The 12,414-nt window shown below is 43.9% G+C and overlaps 1 protein-coding gene across 3 annotated transcripts in view; it reads right to left on the reverse strand.

The window, feature by feature from the left end:
• SETBP1 (SET binding protein 1) overlaps nucleotides 1–12,414 on the reverse strand; it is a 434,457-nt gene that overhangs the window by 399,761 nt on the left and 22,282 nt on the right. For all 3 annotated transcript variants that reach the window (XM_064294589.1, XM_064294587.1, XM_064294588.1), the window contains exon 2: nucleotides 9,354–10,010. In XM_064294589.1, the coding sequence (XP_064150659.1) occupies nucleotides 9,354–9,839 (486 nt within the window). In that variant the 5' untranslated portion in view covers nucleotides 9,840–10,010. The remainder of the gene's footprint in view (nucleotides 1–9,353; nucleotides 10,011–12,414) is intronic.

Here is a 12,414-nt window from a genome sequence, read left to right on the forward strand (position 1 = left end):
TATAGGATAGAGAAAAGCTAGCTCAAAAGGGATTGTTGATGTTGCCCTTTATTAAAAAGTTAAAAAAAAGGGAAAAGTACCTGAAGGTCAGCTGGCAACATGGCCATGGCTATGGGGGGACTTTTGGAGGATGTAAATTGCAATGATGGAGAAGGGGTACCGCTGTAAACACTGGGAGCACAGCAGCAGTAAAAGGCAGCCGCCTGCCAAACCGCCCTTGGTGGTTCCTTTGACGCCACTTTAAAACTTTTATTTTGAGTTTTCCTTTGTGCTCAGCAGAAATACTGGTTTGGCAGATAAATGACCACAGAGATAAAAGACCTTTGAAGGATCTCTAAATAAATCTCCATAGTAATTCCCACCACCGACAAAAAAAAAAAAGCATCGCTAATATATTCTGCTAGTAGATATTTGCACGGGTATCAGAAATAAGACACGAACGCTGCCCCCAGCAAACACAATTAAACACAGTCATGAGCAATAGGGAAACAGGACTAGCCCAAAGAATATGGCTTCTGAAACAGTCCACGTCAGCAAGCCGCCCAGGTCCACCGTGGATCACTGCATGCCTTTGCTGCACCCATGTGAGGACAGGACGGTCCTGTGGGTGGTCAGAGGGAAACAGATGTCCTAGTGGGAGTGAAAGGAACACGTCCTGAACGAGGTGCTGTGCTAGGTGTCTGGCAGGCACATCATTTAATCCTCCAGAAGACACTATCCCTGATTTCCTTAAATCAGGAACCAGTTTCCAAAGGTTAAGTAACTTGCCTGAGGTTAGATGGAGTCAGCAAGCAGTGGAGCCTGGATTCTAAGTCAGGTTCTCTTAATTCAGGAGCAGAGATAGCCCAGTCCTGGAGCTGGAACCTGGGTTCTAATCAACTCTCCACACAGGGACTCTTGCTAACTGATCCCTGTATTCTGCACCTGCTATTTCCCATTTTAAGCCTCTCTGCACACCATCACTGTCATCACGTTCCCCAGGCCCCAATACTCCCCATCCCTGGTGCAAAATCCGCTAAACACTCCTACTATTTACAGAAAAAATCCAAACTCATTTGTTGTTGTTAGTTGTCATGGAGTCAATTCTCACTCATGGTGACATCATGTGTACAGAGTAGAACTACTCCGTGGGATTTTCAAGGCTGTGACCTTTCAGAAGAAGATTGCCAGGCCTGTCTTTGCCTCAGGGTGTGTTCAAACTGCCAACCTTTCAGTTAGTAGTTGAACACTTAAGTTTGTGCCACCCAGGGACTCCCCATTTAGTTATTTGATATCCATTATACTCTGCAATCTCATAGCAACCTAGCTTTCCATCCACCAAACCAAAATAATCAAACTCGTTGTGGTCAAGTCAATTCCAACTCATAGTGACCCTACAGTGATCCTATAGGACAGAGTAGAACTGCCCCATAGGGTTTCCAAGGAGTGGCTGGTGGATTCGAACTGCAGACCTTTTGATTATCAGCCAAGGTCTTAACCACTGTGCAACCAGGGCTCTGTAGTACCTGAAAAACAATTTTTCTATCCATACTTTGTGCATCACAAAGAAGATGTTATTTGAGGAATGAGTAAATGAATGAGCGTTTATGGCATGAAAGATCACCCATACTAACAGAACAGCTTCCTGCTTTGTTACTCTGCCAGACTCACTTCAATGGCATGGAGTTCACCAAAGGGCCTTCCTTGGGGAAGCCCAAAGTGAAACCGACTACCAAGGGAAGATGAACACCAACACGAAAGGACTAGCCTGGCGCTCTAAACTCCCAGAGAATCACAAACACAGGAAGGAAAAAAGAAAATACAGGCGAGGGGAAAAAAGACCAAATATTCCCAGCATATCCTCATGGAACTCAAGTTTAGCAAATCTCACTACTTTGTAAGCTGAACTCTGACACTTGCTCCCATGATTTTAGGGCTTTTAACATATTGGGCAAAAAGGAAACAATCTGATGAAGGAACTGTGGGTCCAAAGAGAGGTCAAACATCTATGTTTATAATAAGTCATGTTCTTGAATGGAAAGACTTGCCCCCGTTACAGAACGGCTTTGCAAGTCCCCAGTGTTTAGAGCAGAAATAAGGCTTCAGAGGTCAGAAGCCATTTTTGTTTTTATTCTGTTTTAGTGGATTTTTTTTTTTTTTTTGTCTTGTTTTGTTTTAACATGCAGAAACTGAAACCCTGGGAGGTAAAACATTCTTGCTGAAACCATTTAATAACAGAGGCAGAGCTAGTGCTGAGGGCTCCCACCTCTAAGTCCGAGTTGTTTTTTTTTTTTTCCCCCAACACCTGCAGTCCAAGGTGTCAAGTGTTACCTGCTGCCCCGTGGAGACAAATAATTTGTGGAGAAGGCCATTCATCACCCTCCATGCTACTTTAGCTATAAAATAAACTAGAAAGAAACCCTGGTGGCATAGTGGTTAAGTGCTATGGCTGCTAACCAAAAGGCTGGCAGTTCAAATCTATCAGGCGCTCCTTGGAAACTCTATGGGGCAGTTCTACTCTGTCCTATAGGGTTGCTATGAGTCAGGACTGACTCGACAGCAATGTTTTTTTTTTCTTTTTTCAGAGAGAGAAACCTGTCAGGAAACAAAAGTTCCAGGCAGTCTGATGAATAGGAATATGCTGCTTAAAAACAAAAATAAATGGAGAGAAAAAATAAAATTAGAGGAGGAATTCAGCCTCTGCCAGGAAATGGTGGTGAGACCTGCACTCCCAATCAGGTTGAGGATGCTGTGGAGGAAGAAGCTCGTGCTCCCAGCAAGAACACCACATACCCAGCCACAGAAGGAGGGAGTCCAAGCCCTCAGTCAAACAATATACCTGGGACTGACCAGACATGGTACTGGGTAAAATGATGGAGAGCGGAGGGCACTTGAACCACAAGGAGGATAAATGGCTCACTACAGGATGGTCAGGGCCACCTGCCATAGTAGAAGAGTAGGTAACCAAAACCAAACAAAACCCATTGCCATCAAGTCCATTCTGACTCATAGAGACCCTACAGGACAGAGAAGAACTGCCCTATAGGGTTTCCAAGGCTGTAAATCTTTACGGAAGCAGACTGCTCCATCTTTCTCCCACGGAGCTGCTGGTGTGTTGGAACTGCTGATCTTTTGGTCAGCGGCCTGGCACTTAACCACTGTGCCACCAGGGGTCCCCAAGTAGGTAACAGTAGGTGCAGAATTCAGAGGTGAGACAATCTGGGTCCTTGGCAAAGCAAACCATCTCTCATCCCCTGCCCAACATTCCCACCCATACCCTCTCCTCACCCACCTGGTATACCAAATTGCTACAACCACAAAGGGTCAAGAAGAAATGTGCCTCTCAGGACCCAACAGGAAAATGTCTAACCCTAGTGCTGTCCCTCCTCACTGACACGTGCAGCACCAAAAGGCTCCTCTTTTATCTCTCCCACTGTAAGCCTCTGTACCACATCACTGTCATCATGTCCCCAGGCCCCCAATACTCCCCTCTCCCCACTTCAAAGCCTGCAGAGCACTCCTACTACTTACAGAATTAAATCCAGACCCATTTACTTATTGATATTTATTACCCTCTGCAATCTGCTGCCAACCTAGGTTTCCATCGACAGCACCTAAAAAACCTTTATTCTACCCATATTTTGTGTATTTATCACAAGGAAGAGGCTATTTGAGGAATAAGTAAATAAATGCATGACCTACTAGATTTCCCAAAAGAGGACGACTGCTCAGAACAGAATTCAAGAGTCCTTCCACAGACACATTACAATGGTCTAGGAGGGGTTTCAGGAACAAATCCTGAGTATGTACATAGGGCCATGGCTGAACCTGATGAACGTGAGGTGGAAGTACTTGCTACTGGATGGAGGAAACAGGTTCTCCTGATGGAGCTGGAGAGGAGGGAAAATTAAGTCCAAGGAAATGAAATAGAAGTTGTACTTTGATCAAAAGCAAAGAAAATCCATAAGCATGTTGTTGTTGTTAGATGTCATCAAGTCAGTTCCAACTCATAGTGACCCTATATACAACAGAAAGAAATACTGCCCAGTCTTGCACCATCCTCATTATCATTGTTATGCTTGAGCCCATTGTTGCAGCCACTGTGTCAATCGTCTTCCTCTTTTTGTTAACCGTCTTCCTCTTTATCACTAACACTCTACTAAGTATGATGTCCTTCCTAAGCATAAGCATAGTACAGGAAAAAAATTGGACTTTAATTCATGAGCCTTTGAAAGCTCCCTCCAACACCCTGGAACATAACTTAACGTGTCACAATGCAATCCTATCACCTAGTTAATGTGGGAAGCTGTGGAAGAAATGCCCCAGGGCTAGAACCTTACCTCCCAGCAGTTCTCTACTTTTATAGAGTGTGGCAGCTAAAGGACCGGAAGGCAGCATTAGCTGTGGAGTCTAAAAGAATTGGCCTTGAAGGCCGCTCTATCCCTTCCTGCCCGTTCCCCTTTCAAGAAAGCTGAGCCTCAACTTCCTCATCTATAAAATAATAATACCTGTCTGGAAGGATTATTGTAAGGACAAACAGAAAAAGGTGAATACATGTAAAACAGCTAGTAGAGGACCTGCCACATAGTAGGTAATCAATAAATCAGAGCTGTCATTAAGCTGGGTGCTCTGTAAGTTATCTATTTTTTTCCCTAAAATCTTCCATTGATCTATGTTACTGTTGGGTGCTATCGATTCCCACTTACAGTGATCCCACATGACAAAGCAGAACTACCTCATAGGGTTTTCTTGGCTGTAATCTTAACAGGAGCAGATTGCCAGGTCTTTCTCCCTGAGAGCCCCTGGGTAGGTTTGAACCGACAACCTTTCAGTTAGCAGCTATTGCACCACCAGGGCTATCATGTAGAAATTGTTATCTCTATTTTCTGATAAGGAAACTGGGTCTCAGCAAGGCTATATACTGGATCCTAAAGTCACAAAGCCAGTTGGTGTCAGGCTACCATACTACATGTTCTAACTTGGGCCATTGTAGAGAGTTCATCTAGGACCTCCCCCTTCTCTGGTTGTTGATTCTGGGTGGGTGCCTCCAATCCCCATGGTTCTCCAGAAACAGAACAGGTGTTAGCTCGGCCCAGCTGACAGCCTCCTCAAAACCCTGTCCCCCCGCCAGTACTCTTTATGCTCACGTATTTTTCCTGAAATTGCTTTTGAGTCACACCCTCACTTTCTCTCTTGTTTGTATTGAGTGAACTAGACGGGGATTAAAGGAAGCTGAAGTTATTATACCACCACTCGTCTGTCAGTTTGTTGTACTGCGGTGGCTTGCATGTTGCCACAATGCTGGAAGCTGTGTCACTGGTATTTCAGATACCAGCAGGGTTACCCATGGTGGACAGATTTCAGTGAAGCTCCCAGACTAAAACAGACTAGGAAGAAAAGCCTAGAGATTAATTTTGAAATGAGCCAATGAAAATCTTATGGATCACAATGGAAAACTGTCTGATATTGTGCTGGAAGATGAGGCCCCTAGGTCGGAAGGCCCTACACAATAGCTCTAACAATGGTCTCAAACATATCAATGATCATGAAAATGGTGCAAGACTGGGCAATGTTTCATTCTGTCACATATAAAGTCGCCATGGGGCATCTGACTTGGTAGCAACTAAGAACAACAAAGTTATTAAACCACTTACCTGATTAAGTGTAAGGTGCCACAGTGTTGGTCCTATGATAAAGAATAACTTTACATTTTTGAAGTCCACCGGCAAAGCAGGATCTGTCCAAAGGCCAGTCCTAAGGGCCTGAAATACATTCTGAGCTCTATCCTCAGCCTTTACTTCCTGTCAAATATTGGCCTCACACCTCATGGAAATCTATTCATCATAAAACCCTTTCCTAGGAATCATTTTAATATTTAGTCCATCTTTTGTCTGGAAGATGAATAACATGTCCCCTGGTTAGAGGAGTCATACAGCCTTGAGCCAATGAGGTAGTATTTTCAGTGGGTTCTCCTGAAATCCTATCACTAAAGTAGCCATGTTCCTTGTCCGTCTATCCTGCCTTCCCCTATGGAGGGTTGCTCCTAGGTTTGAAATTTGAAATAAAGTTCTTGAGGATCCCATGCAGGTACTACTTCACTCCAGGAGACCACGGAGAAACAGAGGTTAACTAATCTAAAAAGGAGGTAGCCTGTCATGCACGAGAAATACCATCATTATCCCATGGAGTTTTCTTTTTATGATAAAGAAGATCATTTGGGATCCAATGTAAGTTGTTTTTGCCTGAGGCTATCAAGCAATGACTTGGACAAAATTAAGTGATCTGCTTTAAAAAAAAAAAACACACAAAACGTGACAACCAATTTCCCCCGGCCCCCAAGTTTGGAGTTGAATCACTAAAAACAAAACAAAATAAAACAAATCCTTGTTATCCTGAAATTCTGTCTTCCCCTCTGCCAAGGGTCAGCAAACATTTTTCATAAGGGCCAGAGAGTAAATAGTTCAGGCTTTGTAAGCCATACGTCCTCTGACACAACTACTCAAATCTGTCCTCAAAGCAGGCATTGACAAAATGTAAACATACTGGTATGGCTGTGTTCCAATAAAACTTTATTTATGAACCCTGAATTTTGAATTTCATTTAATATTCACATGTCCCAAAATATCTTTTTTTTCTTCCAATCTTTAAAAATCTAAAAACCATTCTTAGCTCATAGACTATATAAAAACAGGTGGCAGACCAGATTTGGCCCACAGGCCATAGTTTGCCAACCCCTGCCCCATGTCAGCATTTCCACCAGCTCAAGGATCAGCTCAATGGGGTCTCCTCCCTGACTTCTATCATAGCGCCTGATTCCCAGGTCCACTCAATATGCATTTCTTCAATGACTGGCTTACCTTATAAAAAAAAAAAAAAAGACCCAAAAGACATGAATTCAGATTTAGACGCTTATCTGTTGATTATAAAATACCATCTTCATCCTTTTCCCTCTCCCAAGTTACTGATCACCTACTTCATGCCTCTGAACTTTTCAGTACAAATGGTAGGCAAGGTTTCCATCCCTCAACCTAAGCTTCATTTCCTGCTCAGCCCCGTGTTTTCAAAACAACAGGAATTGAAGAATAATAAGGTTAACATTTTAATCCAATAGAAATCAGAAAATGCTCTCATCGTCTATCAAGTAACCGAGATTCAGAGCTGATAACAATTCTTTTCTGGAAACCAACAGCTCTGAAAACAAATACATGCAGAAAGGATGAAGAAGTACAATATCAAACAAGTTCCTAAGAATTGAACAATTTTTGTAGGGTGTACTCATCATAGCATCAGCATAAGGCAGCAGTCTGCATCGGATTTTAGTCCTTCTCTTTCCCTTCTGCCCCCTCCAATTCCTGAGGCTTAGAAATGCTTACTCTGGCAAGTTACATATTCAAATGAGCAATTTCATCTCTTTTTTCAAATGAGGGCCATAAGGGGCATCTAGCTCTTTGGGTCAGAATGATCAGCCTGAGAATTTTAGATATGAGAATGGAGGTACATTGCACATTTCAGCTTTGAAATCATCCTCATGTCACAAATTTCAAAATTTTATTCTGGGGCATTCCAAAGTGCAGAAGGCTACATTTGGGAACGTTCTTGTGGCTTTCTGGAAAGTGGTACCTGGTCAGAAGGACATATCCTTTTTCTAAGGCAGTGAATTTGGGTTTGTACACTCAACACTGTAGACCACTGTTCAAATCCTGGCAGTAGGTGGGAAGTGGGGGAGGGTGGAGGGAAAACGGTTACCACAGTTTTCAAGATTTCCTACCCACACAAAAATCTAACAACACACAAAGAACCGGACATCTCAGTGGCCGGAAACAAACATTCATTATCAAAGCCAAAGAGACCCAACTCCAAAGCAAAGCCTCACTTTCTTAGTGAAGCCTGTTGCATTCCTGTAAGAATCTTAAAAGTTCCTGCATGGGTCAAGACAACCTCTGATTTTACGGACAGAAATATTCACTGCAATGTTGTAATGGGGGTAGTGGAGAAACACCACTTCTATACCCTGACAAAGCAACCAATTTCTAAAGGTTCCTTTGTGTTCCAAAAGGTGAAAGTCAGGTATGCCCAGGACTGAGGGGGCCCAGGACGCAGGACTTTCAATTTTAAAATCAGGTCAGTTCTACACAAACCAAGAGGAGTTTGTCACCTTAGAAAACCTCTTCTAGCACATGTCTTTGGATTTTGAATGCAACAAATCAGTCATGTCACCTAGCATGAGGAAGGACAGCAGCCTTATCCTAAAGTAATACATGATTGTGAGCAGTTTTATTGAAAATGCTCAAAAACTAGCGATAACAGGTATACTGCAGACTATCTCTGGGCTATGAAGGACAGAGGCTCATTTTTCTGTGCCATTTTTAGCTAATCTATCATGTCTAACTCCAAAACAAATGATCGAATGTGAGTGAGAAGGACAGAGACTCGGATTAACACCTACAACCTAGAGCCCTAAAACTGTCAAAAAAGGGGTTCTTACCAGTGTCCTCAGCCAAGCCCCAGAGAGACTTTCCTAACCACCAAAGACACTTAAAAACAGCGACTTTCTACACTAGGGTAGTCACCTGCCATCACAGCTGAGTGTCACACCCCATCCAAGTGCAAAGGTCACTGTAACCCCCAATGATACAAAATAGAGTGAAACCTGCACCCATTCATCCCCAACTAATGGACATCACCAATCACCTAGAGAGTTACCTTCCGCACCTATATTTGATTTTTCATAAGAAAATGACAACCAACCAAGTTCATCCAGAGGCCAGTATTAAATGTCTACGATGTCTCAGACAAAGATTCAGGCCAATCACCTGCCCCTTTTCACTCTCACCACTGTCTTTCAGAAGGACGACTTCTCAGCCTGTAAGAGCCTTCGTTACTAGGAACACGACGGGGCTGATTAAGTCAGGTGAGCAACTCACCTATTGCAGAAAGACATGCAGTAGTAATTCCTGAAACCAAAAGGAGGTTATAACAACTCTTGACTGTTCTAACTGACCAAAATCTTCCAACATTCCACTCTTGACTAATAAGAACGCATGTGAATATTAAAGCAAGCAAATTCAAAATATTGTCCCTGTTTGGCCAGGGCTTACCTAGCCATTGGCCGCTGTATAAGTAGGAACTCTTCCAGATTTGCGATTCTAGTAGTTATTATTTTCAGATGGATAGAAGGGACAATGATAAATTGGATATTATATCAAGATTATATCAGAGGCATTTCTTCTGAGGACCCTGAAAATACAGGCCTTAAATATTCCACCAAGGGGATTGGTAATTCAGACGTAAATAAGTCATAGCAAATAGATCCTAAAAACTTGTGCATAAAACTGCAAAAGCAAACACCAAGTCTTTAAGACAGGTCTCCCTACCTTCTTTTTGGAGTGGCTTCTTTCCTCCTCCTTCGTAGCTTTGCTATTTTTTCCAGCCCGGGATAGCTTCTGGTCTCCAGACTGCTTGATGGTGATCTTGATCTCAGGTGGGCATATATAGTTCTCCAGGTTCTTTGGGGGTTTCTTGGCCCTCTTTGTGGTCTGAATCTTCAGCTTCAGACTCCCCTCGCTGAAGTTTGCCTCCTTGATAGAAAACTCCTGTTCTTCCAAGCCGTCTCCAGCCACCCATTTCTCACTGTCTGCATTGGAGTTGGAATCCACATCCCGCCCTGAGCCCAGTTCATCCTCCTCCTCTGGCTCCATGCGTTCTCCGCCCACGGGGATCCCCTTCCCAGGTCCTGGAGTAGAGAGCAAAGGTTCCCCTGCACAGCCAGGGGCAGCCGGGGGCTTGGCTGAGGACGCTGGCAGGAACTCCGACTCGCCCCCTCTTTGCCGGGAGCTGCTTAAGATTTCCCTGGACTCCATGGCAATCCTACAGTCTTCAGGAGTACTCAGGAGGGGGAAGGAGCAAGGGGGAAAGAGGAAGGTCAGAATCCAGGAGGCCCAAAATTCCCAGAACAAAGGGGTCCAGCTGCTGAGTTCAGAGTCCCAGGGATGGAGACACGGTGAGGTGCTCAGAAGTGATCAGATCTGTAACTGAGAAGCAGAGAAATAATTAGGCAAGGCAGGAAAGAAAACCACCCCCAAAGAAACTCAATATAAGTTCCAGAAGCCCCTTGCCACTTATCTATGCATCAGAAAAAATGATGGAAAGAAACCAAACCAGAATGTGCACATAACCAAATTGGATTACACTGAAGCAAAAGGGAAATGCACACGCATATGCACTCATAATGGATGGTTATTAATTTGTATGGCTGTGGGCTCAAGTATAAAGATAACAGGGCAAGTCCTCCAGCCCAGTAAAAGCCGGAGGTTTCCTATGCTGAAGCCACTGGCTGAGTCACCATCAAAACCAACCATGACGAAAGGGAAGTCTACAGTGCTGATGCTTGGGTCTGTGGGAAGAGCCCCTGGTTGGCTTCTTGCACCATTTCCCTCTCACATGTGAAAGACGGTTTGCAAAGCTGATCACAGCCCGAGCTACCTGGGCCAAGCTCTCCGTCCCCTTGGAGGAGGGACATTTAGCTGATCTCTTGATCTTCCTTTATCATTTTTACTATAAATTATTTCAAGTATACACAAGTCTTCCACTTACTTCTTAGAGCTTAGGTGCAAGGCTTGAAAAGGGGAAACAAAAAGTGTGGTGGGAAATCACTTATAACACTGTGATTAATGCAAAACTAACTCTAAAATGTTTTTCCATTGACACCAAGGACATTTAGCTGTAATAAAACACTTAAGACAAAACTTCTAGATGGTTTTAATTCCTTTTCTAGTTCCTTAAATAAAGTGGCATTGTGTCTACGTAACAATGAAAAGGAGAGAGAGCTCAGACATTTTATAGGCCTGAGTCCCTGGGTGGTGCAGATGGTTACTACACTCGGCTGCTAACCAAAAGGCTGGAGGTTCAAGTCTACCCAAAGGTACCTCAGAAGAAAGGCCTGGCAATCTATTTCCCAAAATATCAGCCATTTAAACCTATAGAGCAGAGTTCTATTCTGACACACATGGTGTCTTCCATGAGTCAGAATCAACCCGATGGTAACTGGTTTCGACTGGTTTAGGGGGGTGTCAGGAATCACCTCCAGATCACCAACTCTGGTCTGCTCCCCAAGGAGAAGAGAAAAATCAGTTAGGTTCTCTCTGGACTATTGCAAGATCAGTTAAACTACCCTTCACCTTTACCCACTCCATACCCTATAATTCCCAATTTCACACTCACAATTTTCAAAGCTCAAAAGGAAGCCCCAACGCTCATTCCTAAGAGAAACTATACAACCCTGGGGCTGCACAAAACCTCCAGACATCATCCCCTCCACCCTCGGGCTGTATGTTAGATCACACTCAAGCCTTCTTAGACAGTTGAACACTGTAAGTTTCTACCTCTGAGCCCGTCAATTTAAAGAACTGGCCAGCCAATATGCCTACCAGAAAATGCCCAGCAGGGCCTGCAACGACGCGTTCAGAACAGCCAAGAACCGAGAACCTGAAGATGGGGCATGTGTTTTCTCCCCCTGGAATCAGCACATTTTCAGCTGATGCCCTGTGAGGAAGCCAGCCAGCAAGGCAGCCAGGCTCTAGCATGGACCCTGCTCCCCAGAGACGCCCAGGAACGTACTCAGCTCCTGGAAACTGCTCAGCACTGCAGAAAGACACATTTACAACTGCTTCCACTTAGAGGAAAATCCAATACAGCATTTCAGGAAGAGAAGGGGCTGCCCCAGTGAAGGAAGGACGGGCTTTGCTGAAGCTGTCAAGCACACCCAGAACAGCCACCTGTGACCCATGCCACAAAAGGGACAGATAGACTAGATGTCATTTGTTTCTTTTTTTGTAAGATTATCTGTCTCATCTAGACTGATCTGCCTACCTGCCCAAAACCTTACATAATTTTTAAAAAGTCATATGCAACTCAGCATTCACTGAGGCCAATCTTACTAGTGTCAGGCACCACCCTAGCTGTCGAAGGTATCAAGATGCCTTAGGACACGTTCCTGCTCATTAGGCAGCAAAGGGCCAGTGGGTCCTTCTCAGCTTGTAACTCAGATCCACACAAACTGTGAGCCATGCTTTCTTATCACAGGAGTGTTTAGTGGTTTACCTCTGAGAGGAACCTCCAACATTACATTTTACACCCCTGATACGTGCATAAAGAGTCCTGGTGGTGCAGTGGTTATACGTGCTTGGTTGCTAACCAAATGGTCAGCAATTCAAACCCACCAGACGCACCATGTGAGAAAGTTCTGGCAGTCCATTTCCATAAAAGATCTATAGGCCAGGAAACCCTACGGGGCAGTTCTACTCTATCTTATAGGGTTGCTATGGGTCAGAATTGAATTGATGGCAGTGAGTTTTGGATACCTACTTATAAAGTTATTCTTGGGTTAGGGCAAAAGGTGAGGCATATTCTCCAAAAAAAAATTTCTAAAAGTTAAAT

Source organism: Loxodonta africana, chromosome 11, assembly GCF_030014295.1.
Source record: "Loxodonta africana isolate mLoxAfr1 chromosome 11, mLoxAfr1.hap2, whole genome shotgun sequence".
Taxonomy (NCBI): domain Eukaryota; kingdom Metazoa; phylum Chordata; class Mammalia; order Proboscidea; family Elephantidae; genus Loxodonta; species Loxodonta africana.